The sequence below is a fragment of the Rutilus rutilus genome, assembly GCF_951802725.1.
Source record: "Rutilus rutilus genome assembly, chromosome: 18".
NCBI classification, from domain to species: Eukaryota; Metazoa; Chordata; class Actinopteri; order Cypriniformes; family Leuciscidae; genus Rutilus; species Rutilus rutilus.
Genome location: NC_140231.1, coordinates 4,845,877 through 4,867,951, shown reverse-complemented (window position 1 = coordinate 4,867,951; position 22,075 = coordinate 4,845,877). Strand labels below are relative to the sequence as shown.

General features: G+C 41.5%; 1 protein-coding gene across 4 annotated transcripts in view; it reads right to left on the bottom strand.

Moving 5' to 3' along the window:
- The window catches only part of gabrg2 (gamma-aminobutyric acid type A receptor subunit gamma2), a 90,242-nt gene that overhangs the window by 28,955 nt on the left and 39,212 nt on the right, over nt 1-22,075 (bottom strand). For all 4 annotated transcript variants that reach the window (XM_084386260.1, XM_084386261.1, XM_084386259.1 and 1 more), the window contains exons 5-6: nt 12,757-12,839; nt 4,611-4,748 (exon numbers count right to left, since the gene is read on the bottom strand). In XM_084386260.1, coding sequence (XP_084242386.1) covers nt 4,611-4,748; nt 12,757-12,839 — 221 coding nt within the window. The remainder of the gene's footprint in view (nt 1-4,610; nt 4,749-12,756; nt 12,840-22,075) is intronic.

Here is a 22,075-nt window from a genome sequence, read left to right as displayed (position 1 = left end):
CAGTTTGTTTTGCCTCGTTCATGCTGGATTACCTGCTGTTATCATTCTTGAATTCTCTCTGGATATATTGGTCGGCAGTCTGCGCCACCAGCCCACTGTAGTATGATCCTCGCTGCCAAAGTGGTCATCTCTTACCTGCTATTCTGCAACATCTGACCATCTCTCTACTATGTTTATTTGATTTTTTAAAATAAACTATTGATTGCATTCACTACTGGATCCCATTGTTATTTCCCTGACACCTTAAGCTGACTGTTTTTTACACAGTTATAGCTATTGTATTATTATTATTTTTGTTTTTTGTATTTTACTGTTTTATATAAATATATACATTTTTGTATATTTAATTTTTTTAACAGCCCAAGCATACATACAGGCCTATAGAATGGTGTGTAAACAAATGTATAAGGAAAAATAAACTATATATAATAAATCAGCCCCATAACGAATTCCAAGGTGATCAAGAGCTTACAGTGTTCCATTTAAATGCATTTCAAGGTTTCCACCAGTAGTGGGCACTTATGCAACTTAAGCAATGATGTACATCCGAGTGAATGAGACAGAGGGAAGTTATTAAGGGAAGGGCATACAAATTGGACTTAAACACAGCCCTGTTCAATTTGAGCAAAATGATCCATTCTCCCCTTTGGTTCTGTCTGTCGCGTTCCCTTTCAAGGGAACTCGCATTGCGTCGATTGACGCTAAGGGAACGCTTTGTGTGATGATGTCTTGAGGCACATGTAAAATTAGTCCAGTGGTGTGGCGGAACGTCAAAGGCGGGTGACATCATGGACCAGGAAACTATAAAGCCTGCCCAAACAAAGCAGCGCTAGCTTCGTCTTTACAAGCGCTCTTTGTAAAACTGTCTCTTGTCTATTTGGTGTTGTATTGTCACTATATATAGTAAATTATGGCGAGTAAGCAGCAGCAGTTCAGACTGTGTGTGCAGCCCTGCCTGCGCTATTTAACGGGTGGGGACACACATGTTCTGTGTGTTGCATGTTTGGGTGAGGAGCATGCACAGTCAGTGCTCGAGGGAAGTGGATGTGAGCACTGCGAAGTACTTCCAATGCGGACACTCCGATCCCGCCTGGCGTTTTTCGCGAGGACGCTCAGGCTCGGGTCCCACTGCTGCCGAGGCACAGCGGAGGTTTCAGACTTGGGTTCACAAATAGATGTGTCAGCGAGGTTAGAGACGAGCCCAGCCTCTGCCTTCACCCGACAGATCCAGTGCCTTCTCTTAGGGTTTGGAAGCATGCACTACGGTTACTTCTGCCCTGATTGAAGGACCGACACTGCAGCTATCCAGTTCTGAGGCACTGGATGTTGTTAGTGTCGAAGCAGGAGATACTGAGGACTTGCCACCTCAGTCTCATGCTTTTGAGGAGCTTGTTGAGGTTGTAACGAGAGCGGTTGAAAGATTAAGCATTGATTGGCCGGCTGATAAGCAGGACATTCGTTCAAAAAGCAAGCTAGATGAACGCTTCCTGACCTCTCGTTCACAATCTCAAAACGAAAAAACAGTTTCAGAATAATTTATAGTCCACAAACATCACACTATTCCTCTATCTCTAACTAGAAAGAACACGGTTATGGAGAGATGCCAAAGGTGGAAGAGACGCTCGCGAGCTAACTCTCCCCTGAATCAGCATCTTCCCTTAAGGGAATTACCCACCAAGCCAGTTAGAACAACATCAGCATAATTTGGTGGGTAAGGCTTATTCAGCTACTGGTCAGGCTGCAGCATGCCTCCATACAATGTCACTGCTGCAGGCTTACCAGGCTGAATTGTTAGGAGACCTAGATGAGGGCGGGGGTATTGGCCCGAATGCTGTTTGAGAACTGCGTCTGGCCACAGATTTGTCTCTCAGGGCCGCCAAGGAGACAGCTAAAATCGGCCAGAATCGGCCATTCTATGGCAGCCCTGGTGGCCACTGAGAGACATCTCTGGCTCAACTTGAGTAATATAAAGGAAAAAGATAAAAACTTTTTAATGGATGCACCTCTGTCACCGTCTGGCCTCTTTGGCAGCGCAGTGAATTCGGTTGTCGAGAGGTTTCAGGAGTCGGCTAAACAGGCGGCTGCATTCCAGAAACTCCTCCCCCGCCGCACACATGTCTCCGGGGCTGCTGAGCGGGAGCAGCCCCAAACATCAAAAGCCAGCTCCTCACACTGTGCCACACAAAAGCAGAGTGTTGCTTCCCGTGCTCCCCCACAAAAAGACTGGGGAAACGGAAAAGCGCTCTCAACCGCAGCCTTCAAAGGGTAAGACAGATCTGAGGACCATCATTATTTCTAAGAAGGCTGCGGGGAAAAGGTTCTGACGTCCGAGGGCACAGGCCAATGAGGACAGTCCCCCCCCCGAAGCAGAGCGGTCAACACCTCATTATACGGTGCCCGTCTCCCTTCGATGCCCTCAGGGGACCGTTATGCTAACTCTGCCACTTCGTGTGCTTCAGGGTCCATCCTGTCAGCCATGATTGCTGCTAAACACGCACCAGTTGATAGCGTTTCTTTGTTGAGACATTCACTTTCTTGTTTCATGCATGGGACGAGATAACTGAAACCTTTCCATCCTGCTTAAGTTCCCTTCTTGGAACCTAACTAGTCATAGAAAGTTTAACAGGGCCTTCGTTTAACATGGCCTCAGATCATCGCCCCCTAGAGGCGAACCATTGAAATTTCTAAACATTTAAAAACAGTTATGACATCACAAAGCCTTGTTTACTGAAGTCACATGACTTTGACGGTTTGATACGCACTCTGAATCACTGGTTTGAAACAAATGATTCGCAAAGGTTTCAAAGCCTCACAAAGTGTTTTTTAAAAGCGCCCATCACTAAGAGACGTTTTGACTGATGAAACATGATGACAATAAACACACAACTGCGACTATATATGGTTAACTGTGTTCTTCAAGCCATCTCGCGTATTTTCATGAGAATAAAACAGATTTATAAAGCAATGCTAATCGACATTTATCACAGTACAGAATACCATAAAATACTATCATTTCTGCCTCATTCTGTGATAGAGCCATATGGGATCATAAAAGGTTATCTCAAACTCTCGACCGACGTTATAAAGTGAGTTTGGGGCAAAACTATTATTTGAATCTCATAAATGTTCATGTTTTGATGCTGTGTTAAGCTAACATGCTAGCTAACCCTTATGCACCTGTTATGAGGAGTGATTGTTTTATGACTCATTTTTAACAAATAAAGATCATTTGAATGTTTCTTTTTTAAGAAGAGCATTTAATTCAAAGCCAAAGAAGGTGAAGTGAGAAGTTTGATCAAAGAAATGAGGGATTTAAAAAGTGTGAAAAGAAAGTCATCAGTAAATATAATAAAGAAAAAGAATAACAATGAGAGCCATATCCCACCTAGAGAGGCGTGATTGTGTGCAGTTTAAATGAGGCAGTTTGCACCACAAAACAATAGAGACAGTAGACTGAATGGATGCTTAGAAGATGTGAATAAACATTACTTATCATTTTAGAGTCTTCTCTAAATAAAATCCCATGACATGGTCTCAAAAAATATTTCATAAAAAACCTTTTAGAAGGTTTAGAGTTATCTTCAGATTTGAAATAAAACATGATCAGGCCTGTGGCTTTAGTTGTATTGCATTTCTAGACTGCAACAAGGCAAATTTTTTTTTTCATAAATACATTTCATGTGGCACTGTGGTATAGAGTTCCCACAGCATCAGCTACTGACGCAGCGTTGAGGAAACATTATTTATTCAACAGTCTTTCATTGTTTGTTACGGTCAAAGTGAAATTCCTTGCTTGTGTCCCAAAATTAAAGAAGAACAGAGTCATCTGACACTCTCATACTCACTTTAGGTGACGTGTGACCAAACTCACAATATTAATTTGGTGCCACCTATGAGACCCACAAATTCTGGTGCCTTTCTTGAGAAACTGTTTAATTAGTGGTGCTCATACACACCACCAGGGCTTGACATTAACACGCGCCAACTTGTCATTTGCGTGGGTATTTCAGAAGAGGTGTGTAATGCAGCCCCTCCTACTAGCCACTTTTGAAGGTTGAATTTTTTATATAATATATAAATTTTTCAGTTGTAGTCTTCTCAAAAGGCATCTGAAATAATAAACCAAGTGCAATGTAGTGTTGTCAAAAATATAGGTTTTTGGATACATATCAATACTGAAATATCTGAAACGCTTCCAATACTCATTTTCCACAGAATAGATACACGATACCAGCTGCTCTTTCTCTATCTCTCATCTCTCTGACAGCGAGTTGACACACAAACCCGTCTCCCCTCACTCACTCGTTTCACTTGCTACGGATTAATATTGTTGCTGTTAAAGGGTTTGTATATGCACAAAGTACATATAGAAAAATATTTCACATTGAGTGGCAACGACATCAAGATGTTGTGAACTTAACATAAATAATCTTGTGGCCACGGTATATCACATTTCCATGAGTTAATATGTCTTGGCCACGACAAAACGAAGTTAACTGGTCCCTTCCCAGTCACCATAGAGGCTTGTCAACTTGCAACATACATTTTAGTCATTTAAGACAAAAACACATACAAAGAATTAAAGACGCAAAATAAACCTGAAACTTTACCTGACACAGTCCTGACAACCTCTGTGGTATTCCTCAGGCCAACAAAGGAGAATTGGTAAAGACGCCAGGAGCGGATGTCTCCAACTTCCACGGAGCTGCGCTTCCACTTGTATACAATCTCCTCCTTGGGGTAGCCATCTGCAAAACAATTAGAGTTGGTCTAAAAACCTACATACAAGCAAACATTTAAAAATACTCCATAATTTCAGACACCATGATGTGGATGTATTCATCCAGATTTCTTTTAAAAATCCCCCTGTAGTCAATCATTTTATCCTTTCAAACTCATCTTTGATCACCAAAACAACATAAAGGTTTTTTTTCCTGTGAAAAAAAGTTCTGCATGACTTAAAATAGCTTGAATGCAACTCTAAGCCTGTGCTTCATTTAGTATACGCGGAACCATGAATATGCTAATTAGCCCCGCCTCCACTCCACTCACAGATCCACTCAGTCAAGTTACTGAGGTAAACTCTGCACAATTGTATCGATCGTCATTACAACGATTACAATGTCAGACACATAACGGTGATTAATATGATTAACCTTCTAAAAATCATTAGAAATGCTTTGAACAACACAATGTCAGTGGAGAAAGGCATATAGTTCATCATAACATCACAATATACATAATACACCCGCTATATTGCTAAATCTATCCGACTTCTTATATCAACAGAAAAATATACCGGGATGACCTGGGCTTCTCTGGAGACTCCACTACTAGTTCGCTGTTAATATGCTAAAGACCACCGGTAGTCAAGGTAGTGTGTGACGCCAGAAACACCAGCGATTTTAAACCGTGTTTTTGAGACTGTCTTTGGTTCACTGCAGTTTTAAAAAGAAAATACTCAACAATGGTATTGAGTTATGGATTTGCACATGGTTTGTCTTAAAGCATATTAAAAACACCACATAGACATTTAATCAACATTAAAAACTTGATTTTCACCACAGAGGGTCTTTAAGAAAAACTACACAAAATACCAAAGATAAGTGGAACAAAAATACTTTGAAAGCCCAATTATCAATGAACAATTACATTCTTTTCCCTTTGAAATATTTGCCCATGTGAATTCTGCAAACAAGATTTGCAGCAACTTCCATTAGAGCACTCTAAAGTAGGGCTGCAACGGTGAAATTATGCATGGTGAAAATGAGAATCTATCACACGATCCAGACCACGATCATCAATAGTGTGGGTATGCTGTAAACTGAGGCTGTACACGGTGAGCAGCAAAATACCGGTAGGTATTTTCACTAAAACACTGCAGAAAGCAGAAAAAAAAAATTGTATTAGCTGCATTCATGACAAACAGATTACTCTGACCATTTAACTAACTAACTAAACCAAGTTAATGTGTGGCGTATCCGCTCCAGGGAGTGAAACCCCCAAATTCGCTCCCGAGATTGAAATACCCGATTCCGCTCCTGTGAGAGAAATTCCCCAGTCTGCTCCAGTAAGAGAAATTCCTGAATTTGCTCCAGTGTAAGAAATTCCCCAGTCTGCTCCAGTGAAATAAATTCCCCAGTCCGCTCCAGTGAGAGAAATTCCCCAGTCCACTCCAGAGAGTGAAATTCCCCAGTCCATTCCAGTAAGAGAAATTCTAGTGCCTAACTCAGAGAGCACTGCACTGTCTATTATGGCTCTAACCTTTATTCTTTATGTCTATTAACAGCTCCACACCAGCCCCTGAGCACAGTACTGAGTCCAGTGATGGCTCCAGCCTCTGACTAGGGTCCAGTGATGGCTACATCTCCAGCCATAGTGGCCGAGCCTAGCTCACGGGTCAATGCCATGGAGGCTGATCCTTCGGCACCACACTGGTATATACAGCTGCAGCCCTCGTGTGACTGAAGAGTGTAAAGACCAGCGACTCTACCTACGTGACTCCACCGAGCAAAAACAAGGTACTTGAGTATTGTTTTTCTTTCCTTTAATACAGCTTGTTCTCATCTGCTTGTTCTTTTGACCTGTTTTCACTATGTGCTTCAAAATCCCTACTATTACTAACACTCGTAAATCATGTCTCACGTAGGAGGCAGTGCAATCCTAACAACCTACTTTCCCTGTGATTCTAGTACATTACTTTCTTTTTCTTTTGGTCTCTGTAATTGCCAGTCTGCTGTAAACAAATCAGACTTTCCTCCTCCTCTTCCATGATAAACCCTAACAGCTGATGACTTTGCCACATTCTTCATAAATAAAACCACCACCATAAGCGACCAATTTTCCACACCACATTTTGACACGCGTATCTTAACAGCTAACACACACATTCTGGCTTCTCTCCACTCTCAGAGGCAGAAGTCTCAAAACTCATCCTTTCCAATCTCCCTACTACCTATCCACTTGATCCTATCCCCACTCATCTCCTTTAAGCCATTTCTTCTTCAGTTGTACCCGCACTCACTGATATCATCAACACCTCTCTTCACACAGGTACTTTTCCCACAGCATTTAAGCAGGCTCGGGCAACCCCACTGCTTAAGAAACCCAATCTAAATCCAGCACATCTAGAAAATTACAGACTGGTATCCCTTCTTCCATTCATTGCTAAAACACTTGACGAGTCGTCTTCAACCAAGTATTTATCTTTCTCGCACAGAACAACCTCCTGGACAACAACCAGTCTGGTTTCAAAAGCAGACACTCAACTGAGACTGCCCTGTTCTCGGTTATTGAAGCTCTGATACTGGCAAGAGCAGCTTCCAAATCCCCAGTACTCATCTTGCTGGATCTGTCTGCTGCTTTTGACACAGTCAACCACCAGATCCTCCTGTCAACCCTCAAGACAAAGGGCATCTCGGGAACCGCACTACAGTGGCTCAAGTCTTACCTCTCAGGTAGGTCCTTCAGGGTGTCGTGGAAAGGTGGGGTGCCTCAGGGCTCAGGGCTTGGAACACTTCTCTTCTCCATCTACATGTCATCACTAGGATCTGTCATTCAGAAACATGTTTTTTCCTATCACTGCTATGCTGATGACACACAGCTCTACCTCTCATTCTAACCAGAGGTTCCGACGGTAGCTGCTCGCACCTCAGCCTGCCTGACAGACATTTATTGCTAGATGAAAGACAACCCTCAACTAAACCCTGCGGCCCGGCCAACCCAACACTCCATCAAAACTTCTCCATTCAGCTAGGTTCGTCAACCATAACTCCATCCAGGACAGCTAGAAACCTTGGAGTTGTGATTGATGATCAGTTGAACTTCACAGACCACATTGCTAGAACTGCCCAGTCCTGCAGATTTGCCATATACAACATTAGAAGGATCAGGCCCTTCCTATCAGTTTGTTCTTGGTCGGTCATTGTTGCGTTTATGGTGGTTTCTTCTGTCCATGTATCTGTGTTTCTGTTGGAGATTTTTAAGTTTGGTTAATAAAAACTGCTGCTATTAGATCCTGCATCCTTTTTGCTTGAACCAACCCGTGACAGAACGACCGACCATACATTGGATCTAGCAGCAGTAACAATGGACTTGGCTGGCCATGACCTGACTAACTACCTCATCAGGATCCTGATCGAGAGAGGTCTTCGCATCACCATCACCCCAGTGATGGCTCCAGCCCCTGAACAGTGTCCCAAGATGGCCGCCCTTCCAGAGTCTCGTCCCTTCGAGACCGGCGGCCTTCCAGAGTCTCGTCTTGTTGAGACCGCCGCCCTTCCAGAGTCTCGTCCTGTAGAGAGCCCCCTTCCAGAGTCTTTTCCCGTCATGTCTGCCGAGCCTGAGCTTCTTCACGTCAAGTCTGCCGAGCCTGAGCTTCTTCACGTCATGTCTGCCGAGCCTGAGCTTCATGTCAGTCCTGCCGAGCCAGAGACTGTTCACGTCATGCCTGCCGAGCCAGAGACTGTTCACGCCAGGTCAGCTGCACCTGAACCCTCGCCTCCGGCCAAGATGGCCGCCTCGCTGCCCGAGGTCCCTATAGGTCCCACGGAAAGGCCATGAAGGCTGATCCGCCATGGTCGCCCTAAGAGTCATCTCCGCCATTGCCGCCCAAAGGGTCGTCTCCGCCATGGCCACCTGCACAGCCTGCTCCACCCTGGTCTCTCGAGCTGCCGGCATCGCCCTGGAGCCATCATACCCTGCCAGGACGCCTGCCCTCCCTCCCCTGTTGCACCATCTACGGCGTGAGGACGCACCTACCGGGAGGGGGGAGTACTGTCAGGGTTATGTTTGTCTCCTTGGTTAATAATTAATTAGGTTCCTGGTAGGTTCCTCGTCATTAGGTGTGTTGTCTTGTTAATTAGTCGTTATGAGTTAATTTGTCCCAGCTGTGTCTCGTTTCCCTGATCTGTTATGTGTATTTAAGCACTGTGTTTCAGTCTGTTCCTGGTCGGTCATTGTTGCGTTTATGGTGGTTTCTTCTGTCCATGTTTCTTTGTTCCTGCTGGAGATTTTTAAGTTTGGTGAATAAAAACTGCTGCGATTAGATCCTGCATCCTCTTTGCTTGAACCAACCCGTGACACATATGGCTTTTGGCTTGCTTAGTTGGGGACATTTAATATTCAACATTATTGATCTGCCTTACTTAAGGTGGACGATGACGCAATTTTCTTCTAGAAACAAACTTTGTTGTATTATTTTCATGTTATCACTGTGAAGCTGATTTGATACAATCTGTATTGTAAAAAGCGCTATATAAATAAAGGTGACTTGACTTGACTATTGCTGCCCTATTGTTAGTTTGATTGCTTCTATTGCTCTCCTAATTTGTAAGTCGTTTTGGATAAAAGCGTCTGCTAAATGATTAAATGTAAATGTAAAATTAAGCTGTCTGACTCTTAATGGGAACATGGTTTGTGTAACATTAGCAACACATTGTTAGCTGGTTGATAACGTAGTCAAGCAAAAGGCTAATCATACTAATTACCTTTATGTCCACCGTTGTAAAGAGCGATTCCATTGTGCAGCGTTTACCTCAGTAAGTTGACAGAGTGGAGGCAGGGCTAATTTGCATTTTTATGGTTCCAAGTATACTAAATGAAGCAAGGGTGTAGAGTTACATTCAAGCTATTTTAAGGCAAGAAGGGGACTCATGCTAGCTTTAAGCTTGCATACTGTCAGGCTAGCTTTGCTTAATTGTTTACTCCTTTCATGATAAGCAACTTGTAAAACATTAAACATCACTTTAAATGTGTATTTACTGTTGCTGCTGCTGTCAACTCAAAAAGCATGCTTGCTTGCTTGCTTGCTTACATGCCTAACTATCCACTCTTTGTAACAACACAACTTGTAAAACCAGTGTTGGGATTGTTGATACCGGGACTCCGATGCAACGACAAAGTTTTCAAAGCTTAGGTCTGAAATAAGTGGTGCTTCGTAACCCCACCTGATGCATAAAAGGGAAATGATTATCCCGTCACTTCGAGGGCTGTCAGTAGAAGATCAAGATGCAAACGACTATTTTGAGAAAGAGAGACCAATCCATTCTTTGGGAGCATTTTGACATGGAATCCCCTACTAAGGTAGGCTAATGCAATAATTCTTCTTCTTCTTCTTCTTCTTCTTCTTATTATTATTATTATTATTATTATTATTATTATCATTATGGTAGACTGATCATAATGTGTTGTATATGTATGAGCAAATACATTTTTTAATAGATCTGTTAATGTGCTAATAATTGTAATGATGTTTATACTTTTTCAGGTTCGATGCTTGCTTTGTACTCAACAATTGGTGCACAACAACAATAATATGTCCTCAATGCTGAGGCACCTTGGGGCTAAGCATGCAGATAGCCCTACACCCCCACCCAATGCTGCAATCTCTGGAAAAGTGAGCTGCATGGTCACTGATGGTGCAGCAAACATGGTGGCTTGTGTTGAAACTTTAAAAATGCACACTGCTTCTCCCATGGTCTCAACTTGGTGGTGAAGAAAGCCATTGATTCAATCCCTGAGTTAGAAGACCTCCGTACCCGAGGGCACAAGATCGTGGTTCACTTCAGATCCAGCACCACAGAAGGACAGGGTTTCACAGTTCCAGCACCAGATGGGTAGGCCTCAACTGATTCAGGAAGTGGAAACCAGATGGAACAGCACCTTCACAATGTTTCAGCAGCTGTATGAGCACCAAGAGCCTCTAGGAGCAGTCCTCCTCACTCTAAGATCCAAGCTGTCACCATTCACACATGAGGAATATTCTATGAAACTGATTCTATGAACTGATTCTATAAATCAGTGCCTTGGGATTCTTGAGCCTTTCCACCAAGCCACGGTGCAAATGTCTGAGGAGAAAAGGTTGTCAGGATCCAAGGTGATCCCAATGATCAGAATGTTGAAAACATTAATTCGAGATATGAGTACCAAAATAACATAAGATATGAGCTCACGACTGGCTGCAAACCTGCCCAAACAACTGAATGAGAGGTTTATCACTCATGAGCAAAAGAGCTGCCTTGCTCTGGCAACACCATTGTTTTAAAATGGTGGATTTTAGTAATGACACCTGTGCCCAGACTGCGGTGAAAAAATCTAATTTCACAATGTGCAGCAATCATCAATGCCTCTGGACCTGAGAGGCAACCACAAACACCAGCACCACAGGCTCAACCAACACAAGGAACCTCAGCAGCACCAGCAGGGTCTTCAGCAGCACCCACAAGCTCATTACCAAACATTGTGGTGGTAGACCTAAGAAAAACCCTGGACAGGCATTCAAGTGCTCCGCAGCGTACCAACAGTGCCACTGCAGATGATACAGTGGAAGTTCAGAAGTACCTTGAGGATCCCATTCTGCCATGTTGTGTTGATTCACTTGAATACTGGTCTAGACAGAAGGTGTCCTATCCCCACCTTCATGGCCTGGCTAAACAGTACGCCTGCATCCTCTGTCTCATGTGAGAGAGTATTCTCCAAGGCTGGAGAAGTAATCAGCAAAATAAGGAACTAACTGATCTCCAACACACAGTAACAGATCCTGTTTTTGAATAAAAAATTGAGGCCTTTGCGGTCCAAGTCTACACCCCAAGCACATTCCCAGACAAAAAAAAAAGTCCATTATTCACCTTTGCACTGTTGCACAATCACATTCCATAACCCTTGTGTTTGACTTTACATAGACTTGTGTGTGTGTGTGTGCACGAGTGGGATTCAGTAGAATATAGTTTCAACTGTAACCTCAACACCAGACAGAAACTGAATACACATCACACCTCTTTTGCATTTAATCATGTTTTATAGCTGGGGTCTCAGAGACCCTGAACAGAACATAAGAGTTAAACAGCTCACCCAAAATATATATATTTTTAACTACTCACGTCAATTATTAATTATGATCACATACTTGTATATTTTATATTATTGATCAGTATGTGAATCCATTTACCAGGCTACACATGACTTGAGTTGTGGTCTCATTGGCACAAATTAATTTAGATCAGATTAGATAGAACTGTATTGATTGATACCACTCTTGTATGTAACGGACTTCCAAAGCTTTGTTTGGTCTCATGCTTTTTCAAACTGTATATCCTTTGCTCCGCAATGATTTGTTAGATATGGTGGAGAAAACAAGTCTAACCACAAGATGCACATTGTGTTAAAAGCTTCGAGTAATGAACCGTTTTTCGGCACTATATATATATATATATATATATATATATATATATATATATATATGATGACATAAGATGTGTGGTTTTCAAAACACAAGGAGATGCAAAGCTCACTGGCCTCACCCCACTAATAAACAAGAACAATTTCCAACTCTCAAAGTAACACATTTCCCTCTGTACTGTTTCTAGGGGGGGGAAAAATTCACTATTTCCTCTGAAACTACAGATGATGCTGTCCCATGAGACTGTCCCATGACACATCTGCTGCTTCTTTTCCTATCCATAGCCAAATGAGAAGAAGAAAACTATGGCAGTCAGACACAGCTTGCTTGTATAAGCATGTGAAGACATGTATCTCCAAGTTAGGGGAAATTGTCATTTTCCTCATTACCTGTCCTTCATATTTCAAGACAAAGATTTAAGGGAAGTGTCTTTAATAGCATCATAAAATGGTTTATATGCTCTCAACTACATCAGAGCATGAAAGCAGTCATGGGGTGGAGAAAACTGGAGAGAAAAAGCAAGCAAGAATGGAACCAATATAGATGGATTTGCAAGTTAAGCATATGGCCAGACTTACAGCTTGAGAACTCCAGGGGACATGAATGTTCATCCATTGGAAAGTTATTCAGTTTAAGCTGGCACTCTGCATCAATGGTCAACCTATAGACAGAAATTTCCTTAATTAGATTTCTCTATATAAGCTGTTTCATTGGCATACCTGTAACAACATTAATAATCTACAGCACTAGAATACAGTGATATACATAATAAAACGAATGACAAAACATGTAAGCTGAGAGTTGGCATCAAATGCAATTAATAGCAGGCGTGCTTCATAATTGTTATAACTGGATAAATGCTTTCCAGAAGAATGTAATCAGACTAGAGTTGCATAAAGAATCAATTAAAGAAGTCAGGGTGAATATTAAACCATGATCACTTGTAAATATATATTTTTTTATTACAAAAGCAACCCAGATAGCAAGGTAATATTGAAACAATGTTGAGTTTTCCTCCAAACCACAATTTTGTTTGAGATTGACGTTTCAGTGTTTAAAGTATGTTGGATCAGCATTGAAATTTTGGCAATGAGGCAATGAGCCTTCATGATTCGTCTTCATGATACCCCATCATGGTTTGAAATGCCCACTGATTGTGAAATGCCTATTTTGGTTCTTCATATGTACTTCTCAGTAGTCTAATAGACGTGAGATGCTTTAGAAAGAAAACAGGTATATCTTATAAGTCTTGTTTGTTGAACCACCTGAAATACGATTTCTCTAGCACAATGTCAAATGGTGCATCTACTCAAGATGCCTCTCCTCCTTTGTTTTACTGGCTTATTTTTCTGTTTATTGATTTTGTATTGTTACTGACTGTCATTAAATACATTCATTTTAATGTTATTAGTGTTTAAATAAATCAGATCTCAATATTTCAATAAGTAATACACAAGGTCAGGCAAGTTTTTGTCAGTTTTATGCTTTGGATGATGAAAGATGAAGGACATCTTTTGACATTCTTTAAAAAGAAGAGAACAGAAGGTATGTTGACAGTCTTTCAGGACATTCACTTGACACAGAATTAGAAAGAATATAAGTAAATCATGTACAGTACATTGACTGAATAAAGGATGTTGTTAAGTTATTGAAAATTATTGCAATCGCCAAGGTGGTAATGCACACATGCATATGTTATGTAAATGTGTGTGTGTTTATTTCCAAAATAGTCAGGTTTTATTCCCTAAAGCAAGGGCGGATCTACACAGGCCCCTATAGGCTGAATTCAGGATCACCCCTGACAGAACTAAATACTTGCTATATAAGGGGATTTTATGGTACTAAATATTTACCTCTAGCCTGGCTAACGTCAGACCAAGTCTCATTGAGACTTGGTCTGGGAACTACGTGCGCATTTTCTCGTATTTGAGGCGTGGTTTACGAATGCCCAGAGCCGTTTATTGGGCGCTATGAATGTCTATCAAATGCGCCTGTATGTAGCTCATAGCCAATCGCTTCAATTATACCAGATGACGTATGTAGAGTGAGAGAAATTCGACGAGGAAAAAGACGATGGGTCAAAGATTTATTTGTACACGATGGCGTTTAGCGAATATTACCGTTTGTGCAAGATAAACATGAGGGTAGAAGGTAACGTCGAGTCTGATATAAACAAACTGCTTCGGTGTCGTCATCATCTTGCTGCTCCCTCCCCGTTCTGTGATTGGTTCCCTTTTTCAGGGGAAAAATTGTCCCATGGTGTCCAGACTGCCATAGCAGCGTGAATAGAATCGCGCTGCGAGCAAGGCAGTATGGGGAAACCCAGGCTAATTTACCTCTACATTATGCACCATTTATCATCTGTAATACCATGGTGTAACCACTAGATTGCAGTACAGCCCTATTTATAAATATATAAACATGGCTGTGCATTCCCTACAATGGTGGATGAAGTAGACAAATCAAGTACTTGATTAAAAGTCCACATACCCTAATAAATTATCACTAGTAAATGTATTAGGTACTCCTTTTCAGTTTTACTTGAGTAAAAGCACAGAAGTACTTTTTAATGTATTAAAGTATTAAAATGTAAAAAGTACTTTTTGACAAATGTATATTTATTTTGCAATTTCATATACTCCATCTTACTGCTCAAAATATGTGTTGGGGGTGGGTGGGTATAATGTACTAGACGCAAAGATAGAGCTTAAATAAAATATAGCTTAATATGACATCATTGTAAATCATTATGAATTTTGCATTAAGGAGGATTATGCAGACATTTTATTTTATAAACTTAAAATACTTAAAACTTAAACTTTGTTATACACTGATAATACTACCACTGAGACAGTGATAACACTGTTAATGTGCATGGAATCATAGGAGGTGTCGTGTTCACCTCCACAGCCAATGAAAATCAATCCGATGGGTCTCAGAAATCATGTTCATTTAATAAAGTTTTATCAATATAAGTAACTTTTTATATACGTGGTATGTGGTATGAAGCTGGGTGGGGCAGAGAGCCGTCGGAGCGGAGCGGGGCTGGTGCAGTGAATGCTAATAACCAGTTTCCACTGTCACTTCCGGGGCTTGGTCTAAAGCTTGAGGAGTGCTCATGAACAAATGTTTATCTCAGTCAGGAGAGGGTCAACACTGCTGCTCATTTCTCATGTTATCATATCAGACTACCAGCTAACAAAAACCTGTAAGGCATTTAAAACAATTTTCAGCTCAAAACTAATTTCAGATACCAGCAAATGTTTGAAATTGCTATATATAAATATAAATATAAATATAAATAATTCAATCCAGGGTTTCTGATCACTGCATGAGGTAGAAATATATTTATATGCGATGCTAAAGGCTACTTATGCTAACCATTATGATAATAAATACACATATGATTATGGAAAATACCTGAGAACATTTGAAGAACTAAGATAAATCATATATAATTTATATGATTGTGTATTTATTTGGTTTCATCAGTCTCTTCCCTGTGCATTTGTTGATATAGGACTAATGTATCCATATACGTCACATTTTACAATTACTCCGGTTACTCAAATAACTTCCATGTCCGTGAGCTCCCTCTGTTTGTCTGGTTGAAAGGCTAACAGTATAGTGAGATGGGAGAGATTGCTCAAACCTCTTAAGTTAAGAGCGATGCTCGTTCTTCAAAGAAATATGACAAACATGATATAATGTTATTAATAAACATTTTTCTAATGGTATTTTAGCAATATTTATTTTGCCTTCAAACCATTAATGGGGTTGTTTTGTGTGTTCCTGATCACAAATAAATGGAAGCAGTCATGACCGAATAAGTATGTGTTCTCCTTTTACGTGAGATAATGATAATTACCAGTTTGATTCAGAATGATTGATGTCTTAAAGGTTTGATAAATTACTGTAAATTATGTGTCAAATGTCGATGCATGGAGTCTTGATTTTTTAAAGGAGACATATCATGCTTTTAAATTGTTCCTTTTTACATATAAATCATACATTTGTAGTCTATATAAAGCGGAACTGCAATGCTTGGGTCTGAATTCCTCATTATTATAGCTCCACAGGCCCCTTTTCTACCCCTTTTCTGATGTGCGTCTGAGAGCAACTTGTTTTGGTGCGGTCTCTTTAAATACAATTGAGACACTTCATACCCCGCCCCCTCTCCAGGTTGCAGAGGTTCAACTCCACCCCGTTCAGCCATTTTTGTAGTTTGATAGCAGAGATACGATTATCTAGCGGCACAGAAACTTTTTATTCACACGTTATTAACAAAATGTCAACAATGGAAGACTTGTCCAGCCAGCCTTACATGTTCGAGCCATAGACGGAGCCGGAGCGAGATGAAAATGAAGACGACGAACCTGTAGAACAACGTCTTCATATGGATGTATCGCACTGGTGTGTTACTGTATTTAAACATGAAACTTTGGTCTTCCGACCTTTTACCACTGTGTCGATTTATTTTGATTAATATGTGCGAGGGAGAGAGAGCAAGACAGCGTCTAGTTTGGAGACGGTGATGTCTTGTTTACACTTTCGCCTGGCTCTGAAGAGAGAGAGAGAGCGCGCGCGCGACCGGGTCTCTCTCTCTGCTCGTTCTTTCAGTTAAACATGCGCCCTTGTCACAAGCGCGGCAGTTTATCTACATTAGACGGTGTAATGAAGCGTGTGGGTTACTACATCCAACAACCAAACATTTTAACTTACCCTCTCGTAACTTCTGCATCCTTTAGCTTGGACTACAAAATTGCAGCGAGAAATAAAAATGGCGGATTGTTCGAAGTGTTGGGCCGGAAGTCAATGTCCTTATTTGGCAGTTCCGCTGCAAATACTGTGACGTAATAGTTCAAAAAACGTCATAGATAACAGAAAAATCGGAACAGGTTGAAAAATATGACCAAAACATAATATAAAGATATCAACGAAGCACCTGAAGAGAATCATTTAATATTTTCTGTACTTCTAAACACTCCAAATATACAACAAAATGCATTTAAGGGCTAAAAAAGTGCATTTGGCATGATATGTCCCCTTTAAGTAAAGACCAAACATTTACTACTGTCATGATCATTTTGTGACCTAACTAGTTTTTAGTCAGCTAGTTTCATGCTGGTGAAATTGTGGGGTTGTGTGACATTGTTCTATGGAGGCGTGTTAAGGCCGGGTTTCAGGGTAACACTGTGGGGCTACTGGAACAATAGTGAAAACACTGCTTGACTTTGGCCTCGCGGCTATTGGCCTAGTACATTTTTGGCCCTGGCTCGCACTGGCCCAACAGTGGAAAAGCGGCTAACAAGACACATCTGCGCGACACACCAGTCTCAAGTCCCACAAAGGAGAATTTTTTTTATTGCTGTTTTTATCATGTTATATGCTGCAGTCAGTAGGACAGATGCTGCCACTCCTTTAGTTTTGTTGTTTATGTTTATTTTATGATTAAAGTTATGTTCAACGTTTGCCGGCTCCTGCCTCCATCTTCCCTGAACTTGAATGTTTGATCACTAAATTTCACATTATTTTATTTAATACTAAATTAATTTAATTTGACAAATAAAATGACCTGTATGAATACAAGGATGGCAGAATGATGACAACAGTGGTGGTTAGGCAAAAGGCCAGAGTGGGCGGAATCAGATGAAAATGAGAGTAAAGACCATATGGAGATTAATCAGGGAAATTAAAAATCAAGGAAGAAATGAGGAAACTCCTTTGAAAAAGCTGGAAAGAGGAAAGTCAAAAAGGTGACGAATAACTCTAAAGGAAGGAGTGGTAAAGGCTTGGTAAAGAGGGTTATGAATTCAAGGTAATACTTAGATTTAGTGAAGAAAAAGAGTTGCATGCCATGAGCCCAGTGAAGTAGACTACGATATTAAAAGAATCAAGAAGGTGAGGTAAAAATGGCCAGAGTTTTGAGATAGGAATTTACTTATCATTTATAATAATTAAGAACAGAAAGAAAGGAAAAAAAGTAGGAAAACATAAAGTGACAAGTGCTAGCCATGTGGAGAAGAGATACACATTGATTTAAGGGTATACCCGTCAAAGTTACTATGGATGACATAAAGCAACTCTGAAAGGAGAGAAACTGAGTGACGGGGGAAGATTAAATTCCATTATAAGATGGATATTTGTTGATATATGATATATGTTGGAGTTTGAGGAAGAAAATCTCCCAAACAAAGTAACTTTAGGATACATGACATATAATGTGAGGGAACATGTCCCTAAACATATGAGATACTTTAACGGTCAAATATTTTGACATACTGCTCTGACATGCAAAGGGAAAAGAAGGTGTGCTAGATGTGGAGAGGATCATGAAAATGAGGAAAGAGATGCAGCCAAAATGTTAGAATTGTGGGGGGAATCACAGTGTGGCCTATGGAGTGGGTGCAAAGTACAGGAATGTCGGCTCACCCCTTCTGAGGGAGGGTTATAGAGCAGTATGTGTGGTTACACCTTGCCGGTCATCCGCTTCAGGGCATCGGACTCCCTATTCAGAATGCACCAAAGGTCAGTCTCAAGAGAATTATTCCCTTGACAAACTTATTGGTAGCGTGGAATGAGTCCCGTTAGGCCAAACATGTCCCATTAGGTCCTGCAGATTGTAGATGAGGGTACATAATTCAGTTCTCCCTGAGAGCAGTCTATATTCCTAGATACATGAATCAGGGAGCAGACATATTGTCAAGACAGGGGCTGAGGCACAAGGAATGAAAACTCTATTTCGAGACGGTGCAGTTGATTTGGAAGGAATTTGGCCATGCGGACTTGTTCACATCCGAGGAGACAACATACTGTCCGCTCTGGTTTCCCCTCATGCATCTAGCTTCACTGGGGCTGGATGCCATGGTTCAGATGTGGCCAAGGCTGGGTCTATATGCATTTCCCCTGATCGTTCTGCTGCCGGAATTCTTGAGAGTTCGCCAGGATGGGGTTCACCTCCTGTCACTGGCCGGGGGCACAATTTATCACGCCTGGACAGGAATGTGGTGTGGAAGCTGTGGGTTTGGCCCCTGAGAGGGACCAACTCCTGAAATCTGGTCTCTCAGCTCAGGTTGTTGAGACCATCCTAAACTGTAGAGCTCCCTCTATGAGGAAACTGTACACTTTAAAGTGGAGAGTCTTCCCTTTATCTTAATGTTTTTTTTTTTCATTCTGCCACCTGATTTGGAAGCACAGAAAAGCAAACTAGATGAACGCTTTCTGCCTTACCGCATGCAGCCTCCACGCTGGTGCTTCCCGTCAGGACAATGCAGGCACGTCTGTTTCCTGCTCGTATGAAACAAGTGAAGCTAGGCCAGCCGCTCACTGTAAAGCAATTTCAGAGACTGTTGGGTCTGATGGCAGCAGCGTCCAACGTTATACCTTCCGGCCTGTTGTACATGAGACCTTTGCAGTGGTGGCCCAGGACCAAGGCGTTCTCCCCGAGGGGAACCCACTCCGCATGATCAAGGTCATGCCGCGATGCCTTCGTGCCTTAGTCATGTGGAAAGAACCTTGGTTCCCGTGCTGGGAGCTTCTTGTCGTCGCATCACGCTAACGACGGATGCCTCCCTCATGGGTTGGGGGGCACAAGTTGGACCCGGTTAACTGCCCGGTGGGTGCAGTTCTGGAGTTCCTGCAGGAGCACTTCTCCACAGGGTTATCCCATTCGACACTGAAGGTGTACGTGGCGGCACTAGCTAACTAATTACTTGTTTCCTTTGTGGCACTTTGAGACTGAGGCCAGCAGTCCGCACAAGGGTGCCGACATGGGACCTGGCCGTTGTACTTGAAGGCCTCTCCCTAGCTCCGTTCGAGCCCATTGAAAAAGTTGCTGAGAAATACTTCACTCTAAAAACAAACTTTCTTCTTGCTATCTCGTCTCGTAAGAGAATTGGAGACATTCAAGCACTCTCGGTTTCACCCTCGTGCCTGGAATTCTCACCTGGCATGGTAAAGGCCTTCCTTCACCCTAGGCCTGGTTAAGTTCCTAAGGTCCCTACTAATACTGGTAAACCTATTATACTGCAGGTTTTCTTTCCTCCTCCTTTTCTGACGTCAGACCAAGAGAAACTAAATCTGCTCTGCCCTGTTAGGGCCTTAGATGCTTATGTCCACAGAGCTGCCCTGTGGAGGAAATCTGAACAGTTGTTCATTTGCTTTGGGTCACCCAGGAAGGGGTGTCCAGCATCTAAACAGAGAATGAGCAAGTGGGTGGTCGAGGCTATCTCACTTGCTTACAAGTCGGCTGGGCAGCCTTCACCATTGGCTGTATGAGCTCACTCGACTAGGAGTATGGCTGCTTCTAAAGCTCTATTGTCAGGAGTTTCCTTACATGACGTTTGTGATGTGGCAGGCTGGTCTTGACTTCAGCTCCACTGCAGGGGCGCAGGTGCTTTCGCCTGAATGTGCGCACTAACTTCACACGGACAGACACTTGCTCTTATGACGACGTGGGTATAAGCGTTCCCACAGCGTTTCGACGCAGCTAGAATTCCCTTGAAAGGGAACATCTAACCCTAGTTCCATGAAGAGGGAACGAGACGCTGCGTCGCCCTGCCATACTCCCGGCATGCCCGTGATCGACTTACTTCGACTTGCCCCCCAAATATATAAAAAAAATAGCGTTATTAACCAGCATTTTTTCTAATCTTTCAGAACAATAATGTTAGAGAAGGAACACATGAACAGAAACGTTAAAATACTGACTTTTTTTTTTTTTTTTTTGCCCTCAATCGGTGCACCTGCTTAGAATTTCTCATTTAAACAGCCTTTATTGTTATGCAAATAAGCCAAATTGCATGAAAATCAAATATAAATAATTTACTATCTTAATCGTGTGTATATTAGCTTCATGTTTCACGTGTAGAAACATTTCTCTGGGTTTCTTATGTACGGAACAGACCATAGAAGTGTAATGGAAGTTCGTCATCAGAGGAGATATGAGAAACGTGCGGCGAATGAGCTTCCTCTGAGTAATAACGGAGCATAGCAGTAATGATTAGACTATATAAACCCTTCAAAGTGCCTTCCAAAGGCATCATTCAGGTTGTTTGGTATGCAGGGAGTGTGTGTGTGTGTGCGACAGAGAGAGAGAGAGAGAGAGAGAGAGAGAGAGAGAGAGAGAGAGAGAGAGAGAGAGAGAGAGAGAGAGAGAGAGAGAGAGAGAGAGAGAGAGAGAGAGAGAGAGAGAGAGAGAGAGAGAGAGAGAGAGAGAGGTGTAAAGTCATAAGACTACAGCCATATACATTTTTACTTTTATAAAGCTTACATTTTGGTAAATAAAATGTTTGAAATGATTAGACAAATTTTGTAATCATTGTGTAATCGTTATGCAACCACACTCATTGTGTAACCACATTGTTGTTGTTTTTTTTTTTTTTTTTAACAATCCTACTTCTGGTTTACAATATTAAAATTCATGAATGTGACCATTGACCTGCTGTTGGATGACATTATGCTTTTACAAATTTCAGAGATCCCAAAAGAAAGGAGGCAGTAGTCTGATGTAAACGAGATATTTAAAACTTGAACCTTTGGGCCACTTGCATTCATAATGACATAAGACTCCTAAAGCTAAATGCATTTTTTTTTTTTTTTTTTTTTTAAGGGTTGTAGTCCTTTTTATCCCACTTTAACTTTTCCATTTTTATCACTGATTGTTCTAAACTGTGTTAAAACAAATATTAAAAACAAAGTGACTCAATTACTGGAAAGGTGTTGATTTTCTTTTAAGTGTTTTTCACCAAATTGTGTTTATTCAACAACAGGGATGTAGAATCTAGAATCAGCATCACATTGTAACATTGTTTTAATGACACTACCATTGAATGTGTTTTTTTTTTCAGCATGGTTTCAACATTAACTGAGGGTGAAAAAGTGATACTGAACCAACTC